This window comes from Ornithorhynchus anatinus, chromosome 2 (assembly GCF_004115215.2).
Source record: "Ornithorhynchus anatinus isolate Pmale09 chromosome 2, mOrnAna1.pri.v4, whole genome shotgun sequence".
In the NCBI taxonomy this organism is placed as follows: Eukaryota; Metazoa; Chordata; class Mammalia; order Monotremata; family Ornithorhynchidae; genus Ornithorhynchus; species Ornithorhynchus anatinus.
In genome coordinates, this window is record NC_041729.1 from 166,207,944 (window position 1) to 166,231,779 (window position 23,836).

At 51.6% G+C, this 23,836-nt stretch overlaps 1 protein-coding gene across 6 annotated transcripts in view; it reads left to right on the forward strand.

Moving 5' to 3' along the window:
• Positions 1–16,350, forward strand: part of ABCC9 (ATP binding cassette subfamily C member 9) — a 203,996-nt gene extending 187,646 nt beyond the window's left edge. For 4 of the 6 annotated variants that reach the window (XM_029058306.2, XM_029058304.1, XM_029058302.2 and 1 more), the window contains 3 exons: positions 3,109–3,242; positions 6,661–6,723; positions 16,063–16,350. In XM_029058306.2, the coding sequence (XP_028914139.1) occupies positions 3,109–3,242; positions 6,661–6,688 (162 nt within the window). In that variant the 3' untranslated portion in view covers positions 6,689–6,723; positions 16,063–16,350. Of the gene's footprint in view, positions 1–3,108; positions 3,243–6,660; positions 6,724–9,668; positions 9,852–16,062 lie in introns of those variants that run through there. The other 2 variants (XM_029058303.2, XM_029058307.2) reach the window with 2 other exon arrangements.
• Positions 16,351–23,836: the final 7,486 nt, after the last annotated feature.

The following is a 23,836-nucleotide window of genomic DNA, read 5'->3' on the forward strand; positions in this document are numbered from 1 at the left end:
CACCAATTACCACCTGCAACAAGAAGATATGTGACTTTTGAAACCAATGGAGTTACCCTTGCTAACTGCTGACTTCCATTCATTCCTTCACTTAATCATACTTATTGAGCACTTATTGTGTGCAGAGCACTGTACTAAGTGCTTGAAGAGCACCACATAAGAATAAGCAGACACATTCCCTGCGCCCAGTGAGTTTACGGTCTAGGGGATCATTGCGCCAACTGGGCGGGTGACTATTTGGTGGCTGCCTTAAATTGCTGGTTTCGTTCACTCATTCAATAGTATTTATTTTGCGCTTACTATGTGCAGAGCATCGTACTAAGCGCTTGGAATGTACAGTGCGGCAACAGATAGAGTCCATCCCTGCCCAGTGACGGGCTCACAGTCTAAACGGGGGAGATAGACAGCAAAGCGAAACAGAACACAACGAAACAACATCATCAAGATAAATAGAATCATGGAGTTCTACACTTCATTAACAAAATAAATAGGGTAATGAGTAATATATACAGATATGCACAGTGCTGAGGGGAGGGGAAGGGGGAGGAGAGGTTTCAATGGCCAGGGTCACATAGGTGTCGGTGACATCCTACGCACAACCTAGGATCTCCATCGGCAACTCGGAGGTGAGGGCTGGCACTGAATTCTGCTACCTCGGCAGCACGGTTTCCTAAAATTCACAGACAGAGGTAGGAATTTGCGAGATCGGTTTGTACGTCCTTTGAGATGCTAACCCGATGGAGTGTGTGACCAGTGAGGGAAAGATATATCCCCTTCCTTTGCAGAATCAAGAAATCAACAAAAAAGATATTTGGGGTTAGTCGTATGTTAATGTGTTAAATCATCTTGGCACTGATAGTAGAATTATACATCTTCCCCTTAATTAAACTCATTTACCCTCATACACATAGAGCTTTCCCACACTATAAATTCCTCATCTTCCATAGACAGTCACTCAGTAAAGTGTCTATCAGTGGACACTCAATCAATAATAATAATAATTAATAATAATAATGTTGGTATTTGTTAAGCACTTACTATGTGCAGAGCACTGTTCTAAGCGCTGAGGTAGATACAGGGTCATCAGGTTGTCCCACGTGAGACTCACGGTCTTCATCCCCATTTTGCAGGTGAGGTCACTGAGGCACGGAGAAGTGAAGTGACTTGCCCACAGTCACTCACCTGACAGGTGGCAGAGCCGGGATTCGAACCCATGACCTCTGACTCCCAAGCCCGGGCTCTTTCCATTGAGCCACGCTGCTTTCCTAACTAATAATAATAATAATAATACTAATAATTAGTATTATGGTACTTGTTAAATGCTTACTTCTGTGCCAAGCACTGTTCTAAGTGCTGGGGTAGATATCAGGTAATCAAGTTGTCCCATGTGGGGCTCACAGTCTTAATCCCCATTTTACAGATGAGGTCACTGAGGCGCAGAGAACAACGATAATAATAATGATGGTATTTGTTAAGCGCTTACTATGTGCCAAGCACTGCTCTAAGCACTGGGGTAGGTATAAGTTAATCAAGTTGGACAAAGCCCCTGTCCCACATGGGGCTCACAGTCTTCATCCCCATTTTACAGATGAGGCAAGTGAGGCCCCGAGTAGTTAAGAGACTTGGCTCAAGTCACACAGTAGACGTGTGGTGACGCGAGGATTAGAACCCATGACCCTCCGACTCCCAGGCCCATGCTTTGTCCGCTAAAGCCACACTGCTTCTCTAGCTTTGATTGACTGATGAGTAGCAGTGTGGCCTCGTGGAAAGAGCCCGGGTTTGGGAGTCAGAGGATGTGGGTTCTAATCCCAGCTCCTCCACTTGTCTGCTGTGTGACCTCGGGAGAGGCAACTTCACCTCTCTTTGCCTCACTTCCTTCATCTGTAAAATGGGGATGAAAACTGTGAGCCCCATGTGGGACGGGGACTGTGTCCAACCTGTGCATATTTGTACATATTACATATTTATTATTCTATTTCATTAATGATTGTGAATATCTATAGATCTATTCATCTATTTTGACGCTATCGATGCCCGTCTACTTGTTTTGTTGGCCGTCTCCCCACTTCTAGACTGTGAGCCCGTCGTTGGGTAGGGATTGTTTCTACTTGTTGCCGAATTCTACTTTCCAAGCGCTTAGTACAGTGCTCTGCACACAGTAAGTGCTCAATAAATACGATTGAATGAATGAATGAATGAACCCAATTAGCTTGCAATAATAATAATTACGGCACTTGTTAAGCACTTACTGTTTGCCAAACACTGTCCTAAACACTGGGGTAGATACATGTTAATCAGGTTGGATACAGTCCCTGTCCCATATGGGGCTCCCTCTCTTAATCAGGGGAAGCAGCGTGGCTCAGTGGAAAGAGCCCGGGCTTGTGAGTCCGAAGTCATGGGTTCGAATCCCGGCTCTGCCACTTGTCAGCTGTGTGACTGTGGGCGAGTCACTTCGCTTCTCTGTGCCTCAGTTACCTCATCTGTAAAATGGGGATTAACTGTGAGCCTCACGTGGGACGACCTGATGACCCTGCATCTCCCCCAGTGCTTAGAACGGTGCTCGGCATAGAGCAAGCACTTAACAAAGACCATCGTTATTATTATTACTATATTATTAATCCCCATTTTCAAGCTGATTCCCCTGCGTTTACCCCAGCGCTTAGAACAGTGCTCTGCACATAGTAAGCACTTAACAAATACCAACATTATTAACATTATTAATTGAGGGAACTGAGGCCCAGAGAAGCCAAGTGACTTGCCCAAGGTCTCCCACAGCAGAAAAGTGGCGGTGCCGGGATTAGAACCCAAGTCCTTCTGACTCCCAGGCCCGGGCTCTAACCACCGGGCCAAGCTGCTTCTCACCGTTCTGAACGTAATCTAGGTAGCCCGAAAATACGTAGCACAAATTACCACTCCCCCTCGGCCAGAAGAAACACGAGTGTTGCAATCAACGGAGTCTCCACGTCCACCCTGATTAGCTTGGATCTCTCCCAGCGCTTCGTACAGTGCCCGGCACACAGAAAGGGCTTAACCAATACCATAAAGAGGAAAGAAAAAGCCCTCGAGCCCGGGCAGGGGGTCGATTTCCGACGTTGCCTCTCGCCGCAGATGCGATGGTCACAGAAGGCGGGGAGAATTTCAGCGTGGGGCAGAGGCAGCTGTTCTGCTTGGCTCGAGCCTTCGTCCGCAAGAGCAGCATCCTCATCATGGACGAAGCCACCGCCTCCATCGACATGGCCACGGTGAGTCAACCCTCCCGGCCCCGGGGCCGGGATCATCCGGCCGGTCGGCGGGGTCTCCCCGGTTGGGCAGGAGGTGGCTGGAGATGTCTGAGGGTCTCTGCAAGTGCTGTTTCGCCGCCGACTCCTGGCCCGCAACGCCCTCCCTCCTCAAAGCCACCTTCCCCACCTTCGAAGCCCTTCCGCTTGCAAGAGACCAAGGCCCCGTGCTTCGTGTCGCGTAATAATAATAATAATAATAATAGTGGTATTCATTAAGCACTTAATATCCTCCCCACCTTCTTCCACCATCTGGCGTTCGTCCTCACAGAGGAAGCCGGAGCGGGCGGCTGAAGGGGTTCGGGGGCGATTGCCGGGCGGGGGGGGGGTCCCTGGATGGGAAACCAACGAGGTAGGAGGGGCAGGGAGCTCTGCCAGGGCGGCCGGGAGGCCCAAGGGAGGCCTCGGCGGGGATCGTCCATTCATCCGTTCATGCAGTCGTATTTATTGGGCGCTCACTGGGCGCAGAGCACCGTGCTGAGCGGTTGGGAATGTACAGTGCGGTAATAAAGAGAGACTATCCCGGCCCACGGTGAGCTCACAGCCCAGAGATGGGGAGGCAGATAGCAATACAAGTAAACAGACGTCGATATAAATAAATCAAATGAGGGATCTAGACGAAAGTGTCGTGGGGCAGGGAGAGGGGGAAGAGCAAAGGGAGCGAGTCAGGGTGAGGTGGAAGGGAGGGGGAGATGAGGAAAAGCGGGGTTTAGTCTGGGAAGGCCTCTGGGAGGAGGTGGGCCTTCAGTAAGGCTTTGAAGCCGGGGAGAGTCATTGGTGGATTGGAGGCGGGAGGGCGGTCTGGGCCGGAGGCAGGACACGGGCCAGGGGTCGACGGCCCGACGGGTGAGATGGAGGCCCAGGGGGAAGGTCAGCGGCCGCAGAAGAGCGGAGTGTGCGGATTGGGATGGAGAAGGAGAAAAGGGAGGGGAGGGAAGGGGACGAGGGGATGGAGGACTGTAAAGCCAATGGCGAGGAAGTTTTTGTTTGATAAGGCCGTCCTTGGACAGGTAGCCAGCGAGGCAGGGCATCCGAGCGGACAGCCTGAGGGGAGGCCTCGGGGGAGATTGTCGGGCAGATAGCCAGCAAGCAGGTGCCACCGGGCGCGACAGCAGAACGGGGGTGCTGAGGAGAGACTTTCGGGGGGGGGGGGGGACGGTCAGGGCCGTCCTCGGACACGAAGCCCAGGGGTTGTGGGGCTCTCCACCGGAGCGCACGGCCGAGGGGAGGCCTCGGAGGGGATTGTCGAGGCCGACCTCGGGCAAGAAGCCAGGGAGACGGGGGGTCAGGGGGCCACAACACCAGAGCGGGAGGCTGAGGAGAGGCTCCTGGCCTCCTTCTGCCCTAGCCAGAAGCCGTTCCGGAGTGATGGGGCTCGGCCGAGTTGGGGGTCCCTGCTGTGGAGCAAGTGGAGAGTGGGCTGTGCTGTCTCCCCTTCCCCTGACACGGGGAAACGTTCTTGGTTCGGGTTTTGGGTGGAGTCCAGGGGTCCTCCATGTGACCCCCATCATGGGAGGCTGCGGGACCAGGGCCCCGTGTGTGGTGTCCTGTAATAATAATGATAATGATCACGGCATTTATTAAGTGCTTACTACGTGCCAAGCTCTGGGGGGATACAAGGTAATCAGCTTGTCCCACATGGGGCTCACAGTCTTAATCCCCATTTTCCAGATAATAATAATGTTGGTTTTTATTAAGCACTTACTATGTGCAGAGCACTTTTCTAAGCACTGGGGTAGATACAGGGTCATCAGGTTGTCCCACGTGAGGCTTACAGTCTTCATCCCCCTTTGACAGATGAGGTAACTGAGGCACTGAGAAGTGAAGTGACGAGGTAATTGAGGCCCAGAGAAGCGAAGCGACTTGCCCAAAGTCACACAGCTGACGAGCGGCGGAGCCGGGAGTAGAACCCATGACCTCTGACTCCCAAGCCCGGGCTCTTTTCCGCCGAGCCACGCTGCTCGGTGGCAAGAGCCCGGGCTTGGGAATCAGAGGTCGTGGGTTCTAATCCCGGCTCCGCCGCATGTCAGCTGTGTGAATTTGGGCAAGAAATTTCACTTCTCCGTGTCCCGGTTACCTCATCCGTAAAACGGGGATGAAGACCGGGAGCCCCATGTGGGACAACCTGATGACCTTGTATCTACCCCAGTGCTTAGAACAGTGCTTGGCCACATAGTTACGCTTAACAAATACCGTCGTCATTCTTCTTCTATGAAGGAGGAGCCAGTCCCAGGCTCGGGGTAGAACGTGAGCAGGGGGTCGATGACGGGGGAATAATTCACGGCTCCCTATTCATTCAATCGTATTTATTGAGCGCTTACTGTGTGCAGAGCACTGTACTAAGCGCTTGGAAAGTACAATTCTAGACCGTGAGCCCGTCGTTGGGTAGGGATTGTCTCTATCTGTTGCCGAATTGAACCTGCCCAGCGCTTAGTACAGTGCTCTGCACACAGTAAGCGTTCAATAAATACGATCGAATGAATGAGGGAATGAAGTCCGCATAGCTGGGGCGGCGCCGACCAGCAGCGACGGTGAAGATCATCTCCGCGTCACTGGAGCAGTGAAGACCACCTGCGCTGGAGCAGTGCCAGCTTACCTCATGTCACTGGAGCAGTGGAGATCAGCCCTAGCTCACTAGGAGTGGTGTGGACCAACTCCGTGTCGCTGGATAATAATAACGATGGCATTTGTTCATTCATTCATTCAATAGTATTTATTGAGCGCTTACTATGTGCAGAGCACTGTACTAAGCGCTCGGGATGAACAAGTCGGCAACAGATAGAGACGGTCCCTGCCGTTTGACGGGCTTACGGTCTAATCGGGGGAGACGGACGGACGAGAACGATGGCACTAAACAGCGTCGAGGGGAAGAACATCTCGTAAAAACCGATGGCGACTAAATAGAATCGAGGCGATGTACAATTCATTAACAAAATAAATAGGGTAACGAAAATATATACAGTTGAGCGGACGAGTACGGTGCTGTGGGGATGGGAAGGGAGAGGTGGAGGAGCAGAGGGAAAAGGGGAAAATGAGGCTTTAGCTGCGGAGAGGTAAAGGGGGGATGGCGGAGGGAGTGGAGGGGGAAGAGGAGCGCTTTGTTTTTGTTTGTTAAGCGCTTACTATGTGCCGAGCACTGTTCTAAGCGCTGGGGTGGATACAAGGTCATCAGTTTGTCCCACCTAGGGCTCACAGTCTACATCCCCATTTTCCAGATGAGGTCACGGAGGCCTAGAGAGGTGAAGTGACTTGCCCAAAGTCACACAGCCGACAAACGGCAGGGCTGGGATTCGAACTCATGACCTCTGACTCCCCAGCCCGGGCTCTTGCCGGAGAGCAATTGCAGGAGGAAAGGTGGGTGATACCTCTTTTTGTCTTTCAGGAGAACATTCTGCAGAAGGTGGTCATGACCGCGTTCGCAGACCGCACGGTGGTGACCATCGCGGTGAGTCCGGACCCCGAGATGGCCCGTCCCCTAATTCCTCGTCCCGCCTCCTCTCCCACCGCCGTTCGGGGTTATTTGTTGAGCTCTCACTGGGTGCCGGGCACTGGTCTGAGCGCCGGGGTAGATCCAAGGTAATCAGGTTGGACCCGGTCCCTGCCCGACGTGGGGCTCACAGTCTTCATCCCCATTTTGCAGATGAGGTGACTGAGGCGCAGAGAAGTGAAGCGACCTGCCCAGGGTCACACGGCCGACACGCGGCAGAGCCGGGTTTAGAACCCGTGTCCTCTGACTCCCGGGCCCGGGCTCTTTCTACTAGGCCTCGCTGCTCCGTCAGGCTCCCTGGAGCCCAGGCTTGGGAGTCAGAGATCATGGGTTCGAATCCAGGCCCCGCCACTCGTCAGCTGTGTGACTGTGGGCAAGTCACTTCACTTCTCGGTGCCTCAGTTCCCTCATCTGTAAAATGGAGATGAAGACTGTGAGCCTCACGTGGGACAACCTGATTACCCTCTATCTACCCCAGCACTTAGCACAGTGCTCTGCACATAGTAAGCGCTTAACAAATACCAACATTACTATGATTATTATCCCCCTACCTCAAGGTAGGACAAGTGGCTTCCAGGTCTCCCTCCGTGGCCAGGGATGGGAGGGCCCAGGTGGCCCACGTCAGACTGTCAGTCAGTCGTATTTACTGAGCGCTGACCGTGTGCAGAGCACTGGACGGAGCGCTTGGGAGAGGACAGTAGAAAAATAAACAAGACATTTTCCCTGCCGGCAACGAGCTTCCGGTCCAGTGGACTCGGGGATAATAATGACAGTGATCGCGGTTATCGCTCGGGCACTGAGAATAATGAGAACGAGAATCGTGGCTTTCGTTGTGCGCTGACTGTGTGCCGAGCACTGTACTAAGCGCTGGGGTAGAAAATCACATCAGACCCAGTCTAAGTGGGAGGGAGAGTCTAATGACAACAATAATGATAATGCTAAAGAATTACGGTATTTGTTATTATCATTAATATTGATAATGGTATTTGTTAAGCGATTACTGTGTGCCAAACACTGTTCTTAGCACTGGGGTAGATACAGGGTAATCAGGTTGTCCTACGTGGGGCTCACAGTTTTAATCCCCATCTTACAGATGAGTTAACTGAGGCAGAGAGAATAATAATGTTGGTATTCGTTAAGCGCTTACTCTGTGCAGAGCACCGTGCTAAGCGCTGGGGGAGATACGGGGTCATCAGGTTGGCCCACGTGAGGCTCTCAGTTAATCCCCATTTTACAGATGAGGAAACTGAGGCCCAGAGAAGTGAAGTGACTCGCCCACAGTCACACAGCTGACACGTGGCAAAGCGGGCATTCGAACCCACGACCTCTGACTCCCAAGCCCGGGCCCTTTCCACTAAGCCAGGCTGCTTCTCATAATAATAATGGTATTCGTTAAGCGCTTACAGTGTGCCAAGCACTGTACTAAGCGCTGGGGTAGGTACAAGATCTTCAGATCGGATCCAGTCTAAGCGGGAAGGAGATCATCACCATCGTCATAATTATAAAAAAGAATTATGGTATTGGTCAGGTGCTGGCTCTGGGCAAAACACTGTACTAGAGAAGCAGCGTGGCTTAGTGGAAAGAGCCTGGTCTTGGGAGTCGGAGGTCGTGGGTTCTAATCCCGGCTCCACCCCTTATCAGCTGTGGGACTTTGGGCAAGCCACTTCACTTCTCTGGGCCTCAGTTACTTCATCTGCAAAATGGGGATTGAGACTGTGAGCCCCACGTGGGACAACCTGATTACCCTGGCGTAGGACAGGGCATAGGACAGTGTTTGGCACACAGTAAGCGCTTAACCAATACCACCATCGTCATTATTATTATCATTACTGAGCGTCGGGGTAGGTGCTAGATAATCAGGTTGGACACAGTCCCTCCGTCCCACGTGGGGCTCACAGCCTAAGTAAGATGAGCTATTTACCCCCAATTTTACATGTAATAATAATAATAATAATAATGTTGGTATTTGTTAAGCGCTTACTATGTGCCGAGCACTGTTCTAAGCGCTGGGGTAGACATAGGGGAATCAGGTTGTACCACGTGGGGCTCACAGTCTTAATCCCCATTTTACAGATGAGGGAACTGAGGCACCGAGAAGTTAAGTGACTTGCCCACAGTCACACAGCCGACAAGTGGCAGAGCTGGGATTCGAACTCATGAGCCCTGACTCCAAAGCCCGTGCTCTTTCCACTGAGCCACGCTAGACTCCCCATCCCCATCAGGATCTCGTCTCATCTGTCAAATGGGATGAAGACCGTGAGCCTCACGTGGGACAACCTGATGACCCCGTATCTCCGCCAGCGCTTAGAACAGTGCCTTGCACAGAGTAAGCGCTTAACAAATACCAACATTATTATCAGGGAAGCACTCCATGAGAGGAAGAGGGAATGGGCCGCCATCAGAGCCAAGATGGAGGTGGACAGGCCCGCGTGTGGGTCTTCCCTCACGCCCCCCTTCCCCGTCCCTTTCTGCTTCCTTCTCCGGTCACCGGGCCGGGGGTCGCGGGGAGAAGCAGCGCGGCTCACTGTGGCAAGAGCCCGGGCTTGGGAGCCAGAGGTGGTGGGTTCTAATCCCGGCTCCGCCACTTGCCAGCTGTGTGACTTTGGGCAAGTCACTTCTCTGTGCCCCAGTTCCCTCAACTGGAAAATGGGGATTAAAACTGGGAGCCCCACATGGGACAACCTGATCACCTTGTATCATCCCAGCGCCCGGAACAGTGCTCGGCACATAGTAAGCGCTTAACAAATACCACCATCGTTATCGGGTCCCTCCGACCTGCGTCCGGACCCTCCGGACGGCGGCCCGGTTTCTCTCTCTCTCCGTCTCTGTGTCCGTCTTTCCTCGCTGACCCATCTTTCCTCTCTTCTCCCCTCTCCGCCCTTCTCTCCCCTCTGTCTTTCCAGCACCGGGTGTCTTCTATTCTGGACGCGGGCCTTGTCTTAGTCTTTTCCGAGGGTATTCTCGTGGAGTGCGACGCCGTGGCCAAACTATTGGCCCACAAGAACGGGCTCTTTTCCACTTTGGTGATGACTCACAAGTAGCCCACCGCCTCCGTCTGTCCCGACGCCAGAACCTCCCGGTCTCCGGTAGTTACCGCGAGCGCCGTCCGTGAGCCCGTGGAAGAGTTAACACCGCTAACGGCTTCCGTGACCCGCCGTAAGCCTGACCCCGCTAACATCTGAGCTCGTGGCGTGCGGGGGGATGGGTCCGGTTATTCTTCTACTGGACTCTCCCAAGCGCTTAGTACGGCGCTCTGCACAAAATAGGCGCTCGGGAAATACGACCGAATCAACGGCCCGGTGAAGTCGGATCCCGCCAGGGTCTCCCGTGGCCTGGTACGAGCGAGACGTCGCTGCCGACTCCCGGGGCCTGGTAGAAGTCGAATAACATTAATAGTAATAATGACGGTATTGGTTAAGCGCTTATAATGATGATGTTGGTATTTGTTAAGCGCTCACTGTGTGCCGAGCACTGTTCTAAGCGCTGGGGTAGATACAAGGGTAATCAGGTTGTCCCACTTAGGGCTCACAGTCTTCACCCCCCATTTTACAGATGAGGTAACTGAGGCCCAGAGAAGTGAAGTGACTTGCCCGAGGTCACGCAGCTGACAAGTGGCGGAGCCGGGATTCGAACCCATGACCTCGGACTCCCAAGCCCGGGCTCTTTCCACTAAGCCACGCTGCTTACTATGTGCCAAGCGCCGTTCTAAGCGCTGGGATGGTTACAAGTTAATCAGGTTGGACCCGATCCCTGTCCCACGTCGGGCTCACACTCTTCATCCCCATTTTGAAGCAGCGCGGCTCAGTGGAAAGAGCCCGGGCTCGGGAGTCAGAGGTGATGGGTTCGTATCCCAGCTCCACCACTTGTCAGCTGTGTGACTGTGGACAAATCGCTTCACTTCTCTGGGCCTCAGGGACCCCGTCTGGAAAATGGGGGTGAAGACCGTGAGCCCCACGTGGGACAACCCGATGACCCTGTATCTCCCCCAGCGCTTAGAACAGTGCTCTGCACACAGTAAGCGCTTAACAAATACCAACGTTATAAATGCCGACACCATTATTTTCCGAGCGAGAGAACCGAGGCCCAGAGACGTGACCTGCCTCAGGTCACCCAGCGGGTGGGGGGGGGGGCAGGATTAGAACCCAGTACCTTCTGCCTCCCAGGACCGTGCCACGGTGCTTCTCTAAGCATAAGGCCACCAACACTTCCCGTGGCCTGGTATAATCGTAACAAAACTAACAGCTTGCGTGGCGGTGGGTAAGTGTGACGGTGATGTTAACACCTCCTGTGACTCCATGTGAGTGTGATAACATCTAATACCCTTCCTGGCCTGGTAGGAATGTCTTACCATCTGTGCCTTCCCTGGCCCAGCGTCGGCATGATAATAATAATATTCATTCAGTCATATTTCTCGAGCGCTCACTATGTGCAGAGCACTGTACGAAGCATTTGGAAAGTACAAGTAAGCAACAGAGACAGTCCCTACCCAAGAACGGGCTCACAGTCTAGAAAGGGGAAGACAGACGGCAAAACCAAACAAGTAGACAGGCATCAATAGCGATAATAATAATAATCGTGATATTTGGGGAGCAGGTACCGTGTGCCAGGCACTGTACTAAGCACTGGGGTCAATAGAATCCAAACAGGTCAGACACAGTCCCTGTCCCACATAATAACGTTGGTATTTGTTAAGCGCTTACTATGTGCCGAGCACTGTTCGAAGCGCTGAGGGAGATCCAGGGTCATCTGGTTGTCCCATGTGAGGCTCACCGTCTTCATCCCCATTTTACAGACGAGGTAAATGAGGCCCAGAGAAGTGAAGCGACTGGCCCGGGGTCACCCAGCTGACAAGTGGCAGAGCCGGGATTCGAACCCATGACTTCTGGCTCCCCAGCCCGGGCTCTTTCCACTGAGCCACGCTGCTTCTCTGCTGCTTCACATGGGCTCACCGTCTTAATGATGATTGTGATATTTGTTATGCGCTTAATGTGTGCCGGGCACTTTACTAAAGGGCTGGGGTGGATACAAGCAAACGGAGCTGGATACAGCCCCTGTCCCCGTTGGGGCTCCCAGTCTCAATCCCCATTTTCCAGATGAGGTCACTGAGGCACAGAGAAGTGAAATGACTTGCCCAAGATCACACAGCAGACAAGGGCAGAGCAGGAGGCCGCTAGGAATGACCTCTGGGGCTTGGAATAAGAATGTCACCACTAAAACCTTCCATGGCCTGATATAAGCGGCGTGGCTCTTTGGAAAGAGCCCGGGCTTGGGAGTCAGAGGTCATGGGTTCGAATTCCGGCTCTGCCACTTGTCAGCTGTGGGACTGCGGGCAAGTCACTTCACTGGGCCTCAGTGACCTCATCTGGAAAATGGGGAATAGCTGTGACCCTCACGTGGGACAACCTGATGACCCTGGATCTACGCCAGCGCTTAGAACAGTGCTCTGCACATAGTAAGCGCTTAACAAATACCAACATTATTATTATTATTAAGCCTGATGCTGCTAACTTCTTTTGCGGTCTGGTGGAAGATCTCTCTCCCTCTGTGCAGTCTCACGTTTCCTGCTGCCTTCAAGACATCTCTACTTGACTGTCCTCCCGTCACCTCAAGCTTAACATGTCCCTAAAATAAGAGGAGAGCTCTTTATCTTCCCACCCAAACCCTGCCCTCCCCCTGACTTTCCCATCACTGTAGACGGCACCACCATCCTTCCCGTCCCCCAATCGCCTGCCTTTGAAGCTATCCTTGACTCCCCTCTCTCATTCACCCCCCATATTCGATCCATCACTAAATCCTCTCAGTTCCGCCTTCACCACATGGATAAAATCCGCCCTTTCCTCTCCATCCAAACTGCTATCGTGTTGATAAATGATAATAATAATAATAATGTTGGTATTTGTTAAGCGCTTACTCTGTGCGGAGCACAGTTCTAAGCGCTGGGGGAGATACAGGGTCATCAGATCGTCCCACGTGAGGCTCGCAGTTAATCCCCGTTTTCCAGATGAGGTCACTGAGGCACAGAGAAGTGAAGTGACTTGCCCACAGTCACACAGTTGACCAGTGGCAGAATCCGGATTCGAACCCATGACCTCGGACTCCCAAGCTCGGGCTCTTTCCACTGAGCCGCGCTGCTTCTCTAAATCACTTTAACTATCCCTCCTTGATGACTGTATCAGCCTCCTCGCTGACCTCCCGCCCCCCGTCTCTCCCCACTCCGGTCCGTACTTCACTCCGCTGCCCTGATCATTTTTCGACAAAGACGTTCAAGACACATCACCCCCGCTCCTCAAGAACCTCCAGGGGTTGCCCGTCCACCTCCGCATCAAACAGAAACTCCTCACTCTTGGCTTCGAAGCCCCCGGGGCCCCGGCCCCGTCCTCCCTCCGGTCCCTTCCGTCCTCCTCCCTCGCACGCCCCGCTCCTCTCCCGCCGACCTCCTCCCCGGGCCTCCGTCTGGCCCTTCTCGCCCCCCGGCCCCCGTCCCGCCTCCGGCCCGGAATTCCCACCCGCCTCCGATCCCCCGGACGATTCCTCTCTCCCCCTTCGAAGCCTTACTGAAGGCCCACCTCCTCCAGAGGCCTTCCCTGACTAAGACCCCCTTTTCCTCCTCTCCCACTCCCTTCTGCGTCACCCTGACTCGTTTCCTTTTTTCTCCCCTCCAGCTCCCAGCCCCACACCACTCATGTATATATCCGTCATTTATTTATTTATGATATAATGTCCGCCGCCCCCTCTCTAGACTTTACAGTCATTATGAGCAGGGAATGCGTCTGTTTATTGTTATATTGTACTCTCCCGGGCGCCTAGTACAGTATGCGTTCAATAGATACCACTGAATGAATGAATGACATGGGCCAGGTACCTAATAATAATAATGATGGTATTTGTTAAGTGCTTGCCATGTGCCGGGCACTGTTCTAAGCACTGGGGTAGATACAAGAAGGGAAGCGGCGTGGCTCAGTGGGATGAGCACGGGCTTGGGAGTCGGAGGTCACGGGTTCGAATCCCAGCTCTGCCACTCGTCAGCTGGGTGACTGTGGGCGAGTCACTTCACTTCTCTGGGCCTCAGTTCCCTCATCTGGAAAATGGGGGTGAAGACCGTGAGCCTCACGTGGGACGACCCGATGGACCCCGTGTCCCCCCCAGCGCTTAGAACGGTGCTCGGCACCTAGTAAGCGCTTAACAGATACCGACATTATCATTATTATTACAAGATGATCAGATTGGACACAGTCCCTGTCCCACATAGGGCTCACGTCCTGCCCAAAACAAGCTCAGGCTTTAGGCGCACCTGGTCATTGTGATGAGAAGAGGAAGTATCTCCGAATACGATACTTCCAGTCTGAGTTGCTCAGGTATGTGTTTAGAGCCCCTACTTGGGTCAGAACGCTGTACTAAACACTCGGGAGAGCTCAATGACATTAGAAAATCAATCCCTACCCTCAAGGGGCTTTCGGTCCAGCAAGAGGCTTGCTGCCAATCAATCATGAGTATTTATTAAGAGCCTACTGGTACAGGACACTGGACTGAACACTACAACAGTTTGTCTGTCTGTCACCCCCGATTAGACTGGAAGCCCGTCATTGGGCAGGGATCGTCTCTATCTGTTGCCGAATTGTCCATTCCAAGCGCTTAGTCCAGTGCTCTGCACCTAGTAAGTGCTCCATAAATACTATTGAATGAATGAATGAATAGTAGACATAATCCCTGCCCTCGAAGAGTTTGCAGTCTATCTCTAGACTTTAAGCTTGTTGTGGGCAGGGGATCTGTCTGCCTGCTGCTGTATTGTCCTCTCCCAAGCGCTTAGTACGGTGCTCTACACGGAGTAAGTGCTCAATAAAGACGATGGAATGAATGAGCGTGCAGGCCGGTGTGCTGAGAACTTGGGAGAGGACAATAATAATAATGAAAATGGTATTTGTTAAGCGCTTACTATATGCCAAGCACTGTTCTAAGCGCTGGGGGAGATACAAGGTCATCGGGTTGTCCCACGTGGGGCTCACAGTCTTAATACCCATTTTCCGGATGAGGGAACTGAGGCCCAGAGAAGTGAAGCGGCTTGCCCCAAGTCACACAGCTGACAAGGGGCAGAGCGGGGATTAGAACCCACCACCCCTGACTGCCAAGTCCGGGCTCTTGCCACTAAGCCACGCTGCTTCCTCCCTCAAGGGCCTTCCCCCTTAGACTGTATGCTCAATGTGGGCAGGGAATGTTGTCTATTATAGTGTCGCGTTGTACTCTCCCAAGTTCTTAGTACAGTGCTCTGCACACAGTAAGCGCTCAGTAAATACAGTACAAACTGATACTGATTGATTGATTGAGTTTGTGGTCCAGCGGAAGGAAGTGACCATTCATTCAGTATTTATTTATTTATTTATTGAGCACTTAACTGTGTACTGTGCTCAATAAATTTATTTATTTATTAAGTATTTATGGAGCACTTACTATGTGCAGAGCACTGTACTGAGCACTTGGAATGGACAATGCAGCAACAGAGACAATCCCTGCCCAATGATGGGTGCACAGTCTAATCGGGGGAGACAGATGGACAAAAACAAGACAACTTAATCATGATAAATAGAATCAAGGGGATGGACACCTCATTAACAAAATAAATAGGATCATAAATAATATATCCGAATGAGCAGAGAGCTGGGGGCGGGAGGGAGGAGGGAGGAGCAGAGGGAAAGGGGGGAAAGGGGGCTTAGCTGAGGAGAGGTGAAGGGGGAGCAGAGAGGCAGCAGAGGGAAAAAAAAGGGGAAGCTCAGTGTGGGAAGGCTTCTCGGAGGAGGTGAGTTTTAAGTAGGGTTTCGAAGAGGGGAAGAGAATGAGTTTGGCGGAGGGGAGGAGGGTTGGCCTTCCGGGACCGTGGGAGGACGCGGGCCGGGGGTCGACGGTGGGATGGGCGAGACCGAGGGCCGGCGAGGAGGCGGGCGGCGGAGGAGCGGAGCGTGCGGGGTGGCCGGTGGAAAGAGACAAGGGAGGAGAGGTAGGAGGGGGCCAGGGGATGGAGAGCCTCAAAGTCTAGAGTGAGAAGTTTTTGTTTCGTGCGGAGGTCGATGGGCAACCACTGGAGGTTTTTAAGAAGGGGAGTGACAGGCCCAGAGCGTTTCTGCGGGAAGATGAGCCGGGCGGCGGAATGAAGAACAGACTGGAGCGGGGAGAGACGGGAGGAAGGGAGATCAGAGAGAAGGCTGACACACTAATCCAGCCGGGATATTGTGAGAGCCTGGACCGGTAAGATAGCCGTTTGGATGAAATGACTAATGAAATGACGTCTCCGTCTGTCTGACGCAGCATCGGGTGCACACGATTCTGACGGCGGACCTGGTCATTGTGATGAGAAGAGGGAATATCCTCGAATACGATACCCCTGAGAGCCTCTTGGCTCAGGAGGACGGGGTATTCGCTTCGTTCGTGCGAGCGGATATGTGACGAGACGGCTCCTCGGGAAAGGCATCCTTCCCCCCCCCCAATGCCAATTCCTTCTTGCTTCCCGGGGAACCGTTTTTGGAAAAGCTCCCTTCGTCTTTAACAGATCATCTAGCGTGGAGGAAAAAAACCAACAACGACCTTTAAATCCCACCTCCGCTCCTGAACTTCTTCTCTGCCTTCTGTCGCCTAGATTGTCCCTTTTCTTCCTGTTCTCGCGGTGTGTCTCAGAGAGAGAAATTGCTAGAGCTCGAGGATTGAGGGGGTGGCGTGGGGAAAGAAATAATCGTAATTAGGATGGTTTTTGTTGGGCACCTAGTACGTGCCAAGCACAGAGACAGGTACGAGGCCTTCGGGTCGGACCCAGTTCCTGTCCTACGTGGGGCTCGCAGCCTTAACTCCCATTTTACAGATGAGGACGTGGCCAGGGAAGAATAGCGGAGCGGGAGGGGTTGGTGTCTGGGTGGAATCTGAATGATGGCGGTTGGTTCTTCAATTTGGAGATCTCCCCCGGGAGAAGCCCGCCTCTGGAGGGTCAGGGCTCTTTCCTGTCGGCCCGTGTGACGGGTGCGATTCTAACCCATCAGGGTCACCCTTGAAACATTCCCGCCACCCTTGAAACAGTCCCTCGGGTCAGAAAGGTGAACCCGCCCTCCAGTTCTTTGCCCCCATTCTCTGCCCTTCCTCTTGCTGAACCTGCAAAAAGGCAGCCATTCCTAGATCTTAACGATTAATAACAATGATGGTATTTGTTAAGCGCTTACTATGTGCCAAGCACTGTTGGAAGTGCTGTGGTAGATTTGAGATCATCAGGTGGTCCCCCGTGGGGCTCACAGTCTTCATCCCCATTTTACAGATGAGGTCACTGAGGCCCCGAGAAGTAAAGTGGCTCGCCCGAGGTCACTCAGCAGACAAGTGACAGGGCTGAGATTGGAACCCAGGTCCTCTGACTCCCAAGCCTGGGCTCTTTCCACTAAGCCAAGCTGCTTCTCTTCTCCAAGGTACGTTGGAAAAGAGACATTTCTCCCTGGGTACGGGCAAGGTAACTTGAATCTGTACAATAATAACAATAATAATAATAATAACCATAAAAATGGTGGTATTTGTTAAACATTTACTATATGCCAGGCACTGTACTAAGCGCTGGGGTGGACACGAGCCAGTCGGGTTGGACGCAGTCCCTGTCCTGCGAGGGGCTCACAATCTCAATCCCCGTTTTCCAGATGAGGAAACTGAGGCCCAGGGAAGTAAAGTGATTTGCCCGAGGTCACACAACAGCCGAGTGGCAGAGCCGGCATTAGAACCCATGGCCTTCTGTAGAGTTGTGCGTTACGTCCAAAGAAGACACTGGTGGTGGTGAAATTCACCTGTGTACGTGTGTGTGTGTGGTCGACAGGAACAGTCCACGACCCACAGTCATTCACTCATTCATGCCGTCGTATTTATTGAGCGCTTCCTGTGTGCAAAGCACTGTACTAAGCGCTTGAGCACCATACTAATTCCCGGCCACAGTGGACACAAAAAGGTCTTTTGAATGTTGGCGGTCCTTGTTCTTTTGAACGTTGGCAGTGCCTGGCACCGTCTTCTCTTTAAATAAAAAAAAAAAAGACGGTATTTAGTAAGCGCTTCCTATGTGCAAAAGCACCGTTCTAAGCGCTGGGGTTGATACAAGGTAATCCGGTTGTCCCACGTGGGGCTCACAGTCTTCATCCCCATTGTACAGATGAGGGAACTGAGGCCCAGAGAAGTTGCGACTTGCCCAAAGTCACACAGCTGAGAAGTGGCGAAGCCAGGATTAGAACCCACGACCTCCGATTCCTAAACCCAGTCTCTTTCCACTAAGCCACGCTGCTTGTCTCGGTGACAAATTGAGGTTTTTTTTAAATGGTATTTGTTAAGCGCTTACTCCGTGTCATGCACTGTTCTGAGCACTGGGGTAGATGCAAGATCAGGCTGGACACAGTCCCTGTCCCACGTAGGATTCCTGCTCTGATTCAGAGGGAGGGGGATTTAATCCCCATTTTGCAGGTGAGAAAACTGAGGCTCAGAGAAGTGAAGTGACTCTCCCAAGGCCACACAGCAGGCAAACGGCAGCGCCGGGCTGAGAACCCGGGTCTTCTGTCTCCCAGGCCTGGGCTCTTGCCGCACTGCTTCCGAGGGATTTTCTAACTGTGGAGGTCTTTCATTTTCTAATAATGATGGCATTTGTTAAGCGCTTACTATGTGCCAAGCACTGTTCTAAGCAATGGGGGAGATACAAGTTAATTAGGTTGGACGCAGTCCCCGTCCCACGTGGGGCTCAAAGTCTTCGTCCCCGTTTTACAAATGAGGTAACTAAGATCAGAGAGGTGAAGTGACTTGTCCAAGGTCACCCGGCGGACATGTGGCGGACCCGGGATTAGAACCCAGGTCCTTGTGATTCCCAGGCCCTGGCTCTACCTACTAAGCCGCACTGCTTCTTTCATTTGTTCATATTTTCATTTCATTTCTTGCCTTGCCTCACGGCAAGGACGCGGGCTTTGGAGTCAGAGGTCGTGGGTTCTAATCCCGACCCCGCCACTTGTCCGCTGTGTGTCCTTGCCCAAGTCACTTTACTTCTCTGAGCCTCAGTTACCTCAACTGTAAAATGGGAATTGAGAGCGTGAGCCTCATGTGGGACAGGGCCGGTGTCCGAGCTGATTTACCTTGTATCAACCCAGCGCTCAGAACGGTGCTTGGCACACAGTAAGGGCTTACCAAAAACGATAATTATTAGGAATTATTATTATTTGTCATCTTAAAGAGGAAGGCCCTCCGGTAGATGCCGAATCCTTGGCCCAGTCTGGGCTTTCAGCCCCAGAGATTGGGAGATTCTCTGTCAGATCCTACTGTCCGATCAGAGTTCTCTCTCTCCGCGTCCAAACCTGGGCTCAGAGTTCTCTCACTCCAGCTCGGAAAAAAGGTACGAGCGACGAGTCAGAGAGATTTCTACACTTTTGGCCAGGAGTCTGGGCTGGAATTCATTGCTCAGAAATGCCTGAAAATCGTGGCGCGGTAGGAAGCGTTCTGATCGACCAATCCCTTAAATCCTGTGGGTGAGCTAATTGGCCATCAGCCTTCCATAGGCAGAAAGAAGTTCACTGGATCTGGGAGACGGCGCTGAGAAATTCATCCAGCTGTTAACTCAGACTCGTAGGTATTTATTTGCAAAAAAAAAAATAAAATCTGGCAGCTCCTAGAATTGGGTTTTCACCCACAGTACTAATTCGTTCCATTCATTCATTCAATCGTATCTATTGAGCGCTTACTATGTGCAGAGCACTGGACTAAGCGCTTGGAATGGACAAATCGGTTACAGATAGAGACGGTCCCTGCCCTTGGACGGGCTTACGGTCTAATGGGGGGAGACGGACAGACAGGAACGACAGCAATAAATAGAATCAAGTTCCATCGTATTTGTTGAGCGCTTACTGGGTGCAGAGCACTGTACTAAGCGGTTGGAAAGTACAATTCGGCAACAGAGACAATCCCTACCCAACAACGGGCTCAGTACAAATTATATCAGTGCTTGGCACGTAGTAAGTGCTTAACAAATACCACTCGTTATTATTATTATTATTATTGTTATCCCCTAAGGAAGGAGCACAGGGAAGCTTTTAATTTTTTTAATAGTATTTGCTCAGCACTTACTATATGCCACACGCTGTACTAAACTCGGAGGTACATACGAGATAATCACATTGGACACGGTCCCTGTCCCACGTGGAGCTCATAGTCTTCATTTTACAGATGAGGCGACTGAGGCCCGGAGAAGTGAAAAGACTTGCCTAAGGTCACACGGCAGACAAGGAGCGGAGCTGGGATTAGAACACAGGTCCTCTGACTCCCAGACCTGGGCTCTATCTACTAGACTGCTTCGCTAGTTACGCTCGTTTGAATTTCGGAATAATAGTGATGGTATTTATTATTATTATTATTATTATTAAGTGCCTTTGAGTCGTTTCCCATTCCAAGCGACTCCATGGTATTTATTAAGCGCTTAAAATGTGCCCATCTTAAAAACAAGCTTGAACACAGTCACTTGTGAAGAAGTCACTTCACTTCTCTGTGCCTCAGTTCCCTCATCTGTAAAATGGGGATGAAGACTGTGAGCCCCACGTGGGACAACCTGATTCCCCCATGTCTACCCCAGCGCTTAGAACAGTGCTTGGCACGTAGTAAGCGCTTAACAAATACCAACACAGTCCCTGTCCCCCCGGAACTCACAGCCTGAGAGGGAGGGCGAAGAGGAATCCCAGCCCCATTTTACAGGGGAGGAAACTGAGGTTCAGAGAGGTTAGCTAACTTACCCGAGGTCACACAGCAGGCAAGCGGCAGAGCCGGGATTAAAACCCGGATCTCCTGCTTCGTAGCTCTACCCCCTAAACCCAAACTTCCAAAATACTTGATTGCCAGTGTTCTTTCAGCTGCTAACCCCACCCAATATTTACCCCTTTCTATCCTCTTATTTGACTAGTTGACCGCTTATGGACCCGATGCCGTTAAAGTTCTAAAATCGATCCTGGTTTTGCCTGGTAACGCATCAATATTTTATACAAAATAATCTCCTCCTATGCAAAAAGGAGTGGAGAGTGAAGACTTCTATTTTTTTAATGTTTATTAAGGAATAGAGCCATGAGAGTTAAAATCAAATCCATTCCTTGATACGTTGCAGACGTTTATCAGCGACGAGTATGTCCGGGATCGTGGAAAGAAAGCTATCTATCTGGGCTTAACAAAGTGAACTCCCTTTGCGCTTAAAGAACTTTGCTTTCTCTGCTGCTACTAAAATATCCTAAATTTTTATAACCCTAAAAAGTATGTTATTCTGTTAAAAAAAGTAATCACTTTCCATATAGAGGTATTCAAAATTAGCCGTCTTTGATACAATCCAGATGTCTCCTTACTTTTCACACAATAAATTATTCTTTTTGCTGGTTTAAGGTTGTGTCTATCCTTTTATTGTGAGGGGGGGATTGGTTTGGCCGAATAGCGTATTGTTTGGTTAGAACAACGCCGTGGCCAACGAGAAGTTTTGCGAGCTGACTGAAGCCAAAATATCACCTTGTTCCTCCGAAAGGTAAAGTCCCATCCCCGTTCCCCTTTCCCAAAACTTTGCCCTGGGGTTGGAATGAGTTGGAATAAATGAGGAAAGAAGTGGAATCGTTTGGATGAAGTTGCCTTCACATTCGCGTCGGCCTCGGAGATGACATCCATTAAGGTTGGAGCTCATCAGACAATAGAGCGGGCCTTGGGTTATCCACCGATCTATCGATGGTACTTATTGAACGCTTAGAGTGTGAAGAGCACTGTCCTAAGCCCTTGGGAGAGTACAATAGAACGGACACATTCTCCGCTTGAGGAGAACAATGAGGTGGAGGAGGAGGAAAGGGGATTGCTTTAAAGCCAGTAGTGAAAATTTTCAGTTTGATGCGGAGGTGGATGGGCAACTACTGGAGGTTCTTGAGGAACGGGGAGATGCGGACCGAACGTTTTTGTAGAAAAACGATCCAGGCAGCGACGTGAAGTCTGGACCGGAGAGGGGAGAGGCAGGAGGCAGGGAGGTCAGCAAGGAGGCTGATGCGGTTGTCAAGGCGGGAGAGGATGAGGGCTTGGATTAATATAGTAGCAGTTGGGATGGAGAGGAAAGGGTGGATTTTAGCCATGTTGCCGAGGTCATTCCTTCATTCAATCGTATTTATTGAGCACTTACGGTGTGACGAGCACTGCACGGCGCTTAGAACAGTGCCCGGCACATAGTGAGCGCTTAACAAATACCATCATTGTCATTATTATTGTTATTAAGCTCTTGGAAAGTGCAGTTCAGCAGCAAATAGACACAATCGCTGCCCACAACGGATTCACGGTCTAGAAGGGAGGAGACGGGCATCGAAACAAGTAAACAGGCAGCAGCGGAATCGTTATAAATAAATAGAAAGGTCGAACAGACGGGATTTGGTGATACGGTGTAGGTGGGTGGAATGAGAGAAATGAGTCGAGAATAATAATAACAATAATAATAATAATGATGGTATTCGTTAAGCGCTCGCTTTGTGCCAAGCACTGTTGTAAACACTGGGGCGGATACAAGGTGATCAGGTTGTCCCCCGTGGAGCTCACAGTCTTTAATCCCCATTTTACAGATGAGGAAACTGAGGCCCAGAGAGGTTAAGCCACTTGCCCAAGGTCACACGGCTGACAGGTGGCGGAGTCGGGATAGCACCGAGGTTATGGACTTGTGAGACAGAGGATAGTGGTGCTGTCTACGGTGATGGAAGATTCTTGGGGATGACAGGGCTTGGGCAGGAAGATGAAGAGTTCTGTTTTAGGCGTGTTTGGGGTGATAATAATAATAATAACGGTACTTGTTAAGCGCTATGTGCCAAACCCTGTTCTAAGCGCTGGGATAGATACATGGTTATCAGGTTGACCCACGTGGGGCTCACAGTCTTCATCCCCATTTTACAGATGAGGTGACTGAGGCCCCGAGAAGTGAAGTGACTTGCCCAAGATCACACAGCTGACAAGTGGCAGAGCCGGGATTAGAAGTCCTCACCTCAGACTCCCAAGCCCGGGCTCTTAGAAGCAGTGTGGCTAGAGAAGCAGCGTGGCTCAGTGGAAAGAGTCTGGGCTAGGGAGTCAGAGGTCATGGGTTCGAACTTCTCTGGAACTCAGTTCCCTCATCTGTACAAAGGGGATGAAGACTGTGAGCCCCACGTGGGATAACCTCATCACCTTGTCTCCCCCAGCGCTTAGATCGGTGCTTTGCACATAGTAAGCGCTTAACAAATGCCATCATCACTATAGAGAAGCAGCGTGGCTCAGTGGCAAGAGCCCGGGCTTGGCAGTCAGAGGTCACGGGTTCTAATCCCGGCTCCACCATTTGCCAGCTGTGTGACTTTGGGCAAATCGCTTAACTTCTCTGTGCCTCAGTTCCCTCATCTGTCAAATGGGGATTAAAACTGTGAGCCCCACGTGGGACAACCTGATCATCTTGTATCCCCCTGCGCTTAGAACAGCGCTCTGCACATAGTAAGCACTTAACAAATACCACAATTTATTTATAATTGTTATTACTCTAGCACTTCCCCTCTCGGGGTGGCACCTGGAGAGTTTCCAGTCCTCTACCAGTCTCGGCTACGGGAGGGAGAGTGAAGCCGAGGCCCGTCCGTTCCATTCCCAGCTTGCCCGGTGGCTAGCGAGCGGAGGGCCGTCGGCTACGAGCCAAAACTCCCCCGTGCCGGGCAGCGGCGACCCGGGCCAGAGTCCAGGGACGAGACTCGAGTTTACCGAGCGGAAGGCGACGACGGTCAACCACTTCCCGATTTTTCCCAAGAAAACTCCGTAGATCCACTACCGGAACGATTGCCGACGGAGAGCGGGGCCTTCGGGGAGAGATGGCTTCGCTGTGGGTCGGAGACCACCCGACGGCATAAGACAAGAAAAGACTCCAGCACCTAGAACGGTGTCTGGCACATAGTAAGCGCTTGACAAATACCTAAAACATAAAAAAAATTGCCTTTCACAGGGCAGAAATGACCTGGGTCTCCTCCCTTGATTACACACTCATTAAACCTTCTGACTGGAAACAGCCCCTCGCTTTACCAGAATACACTGGATA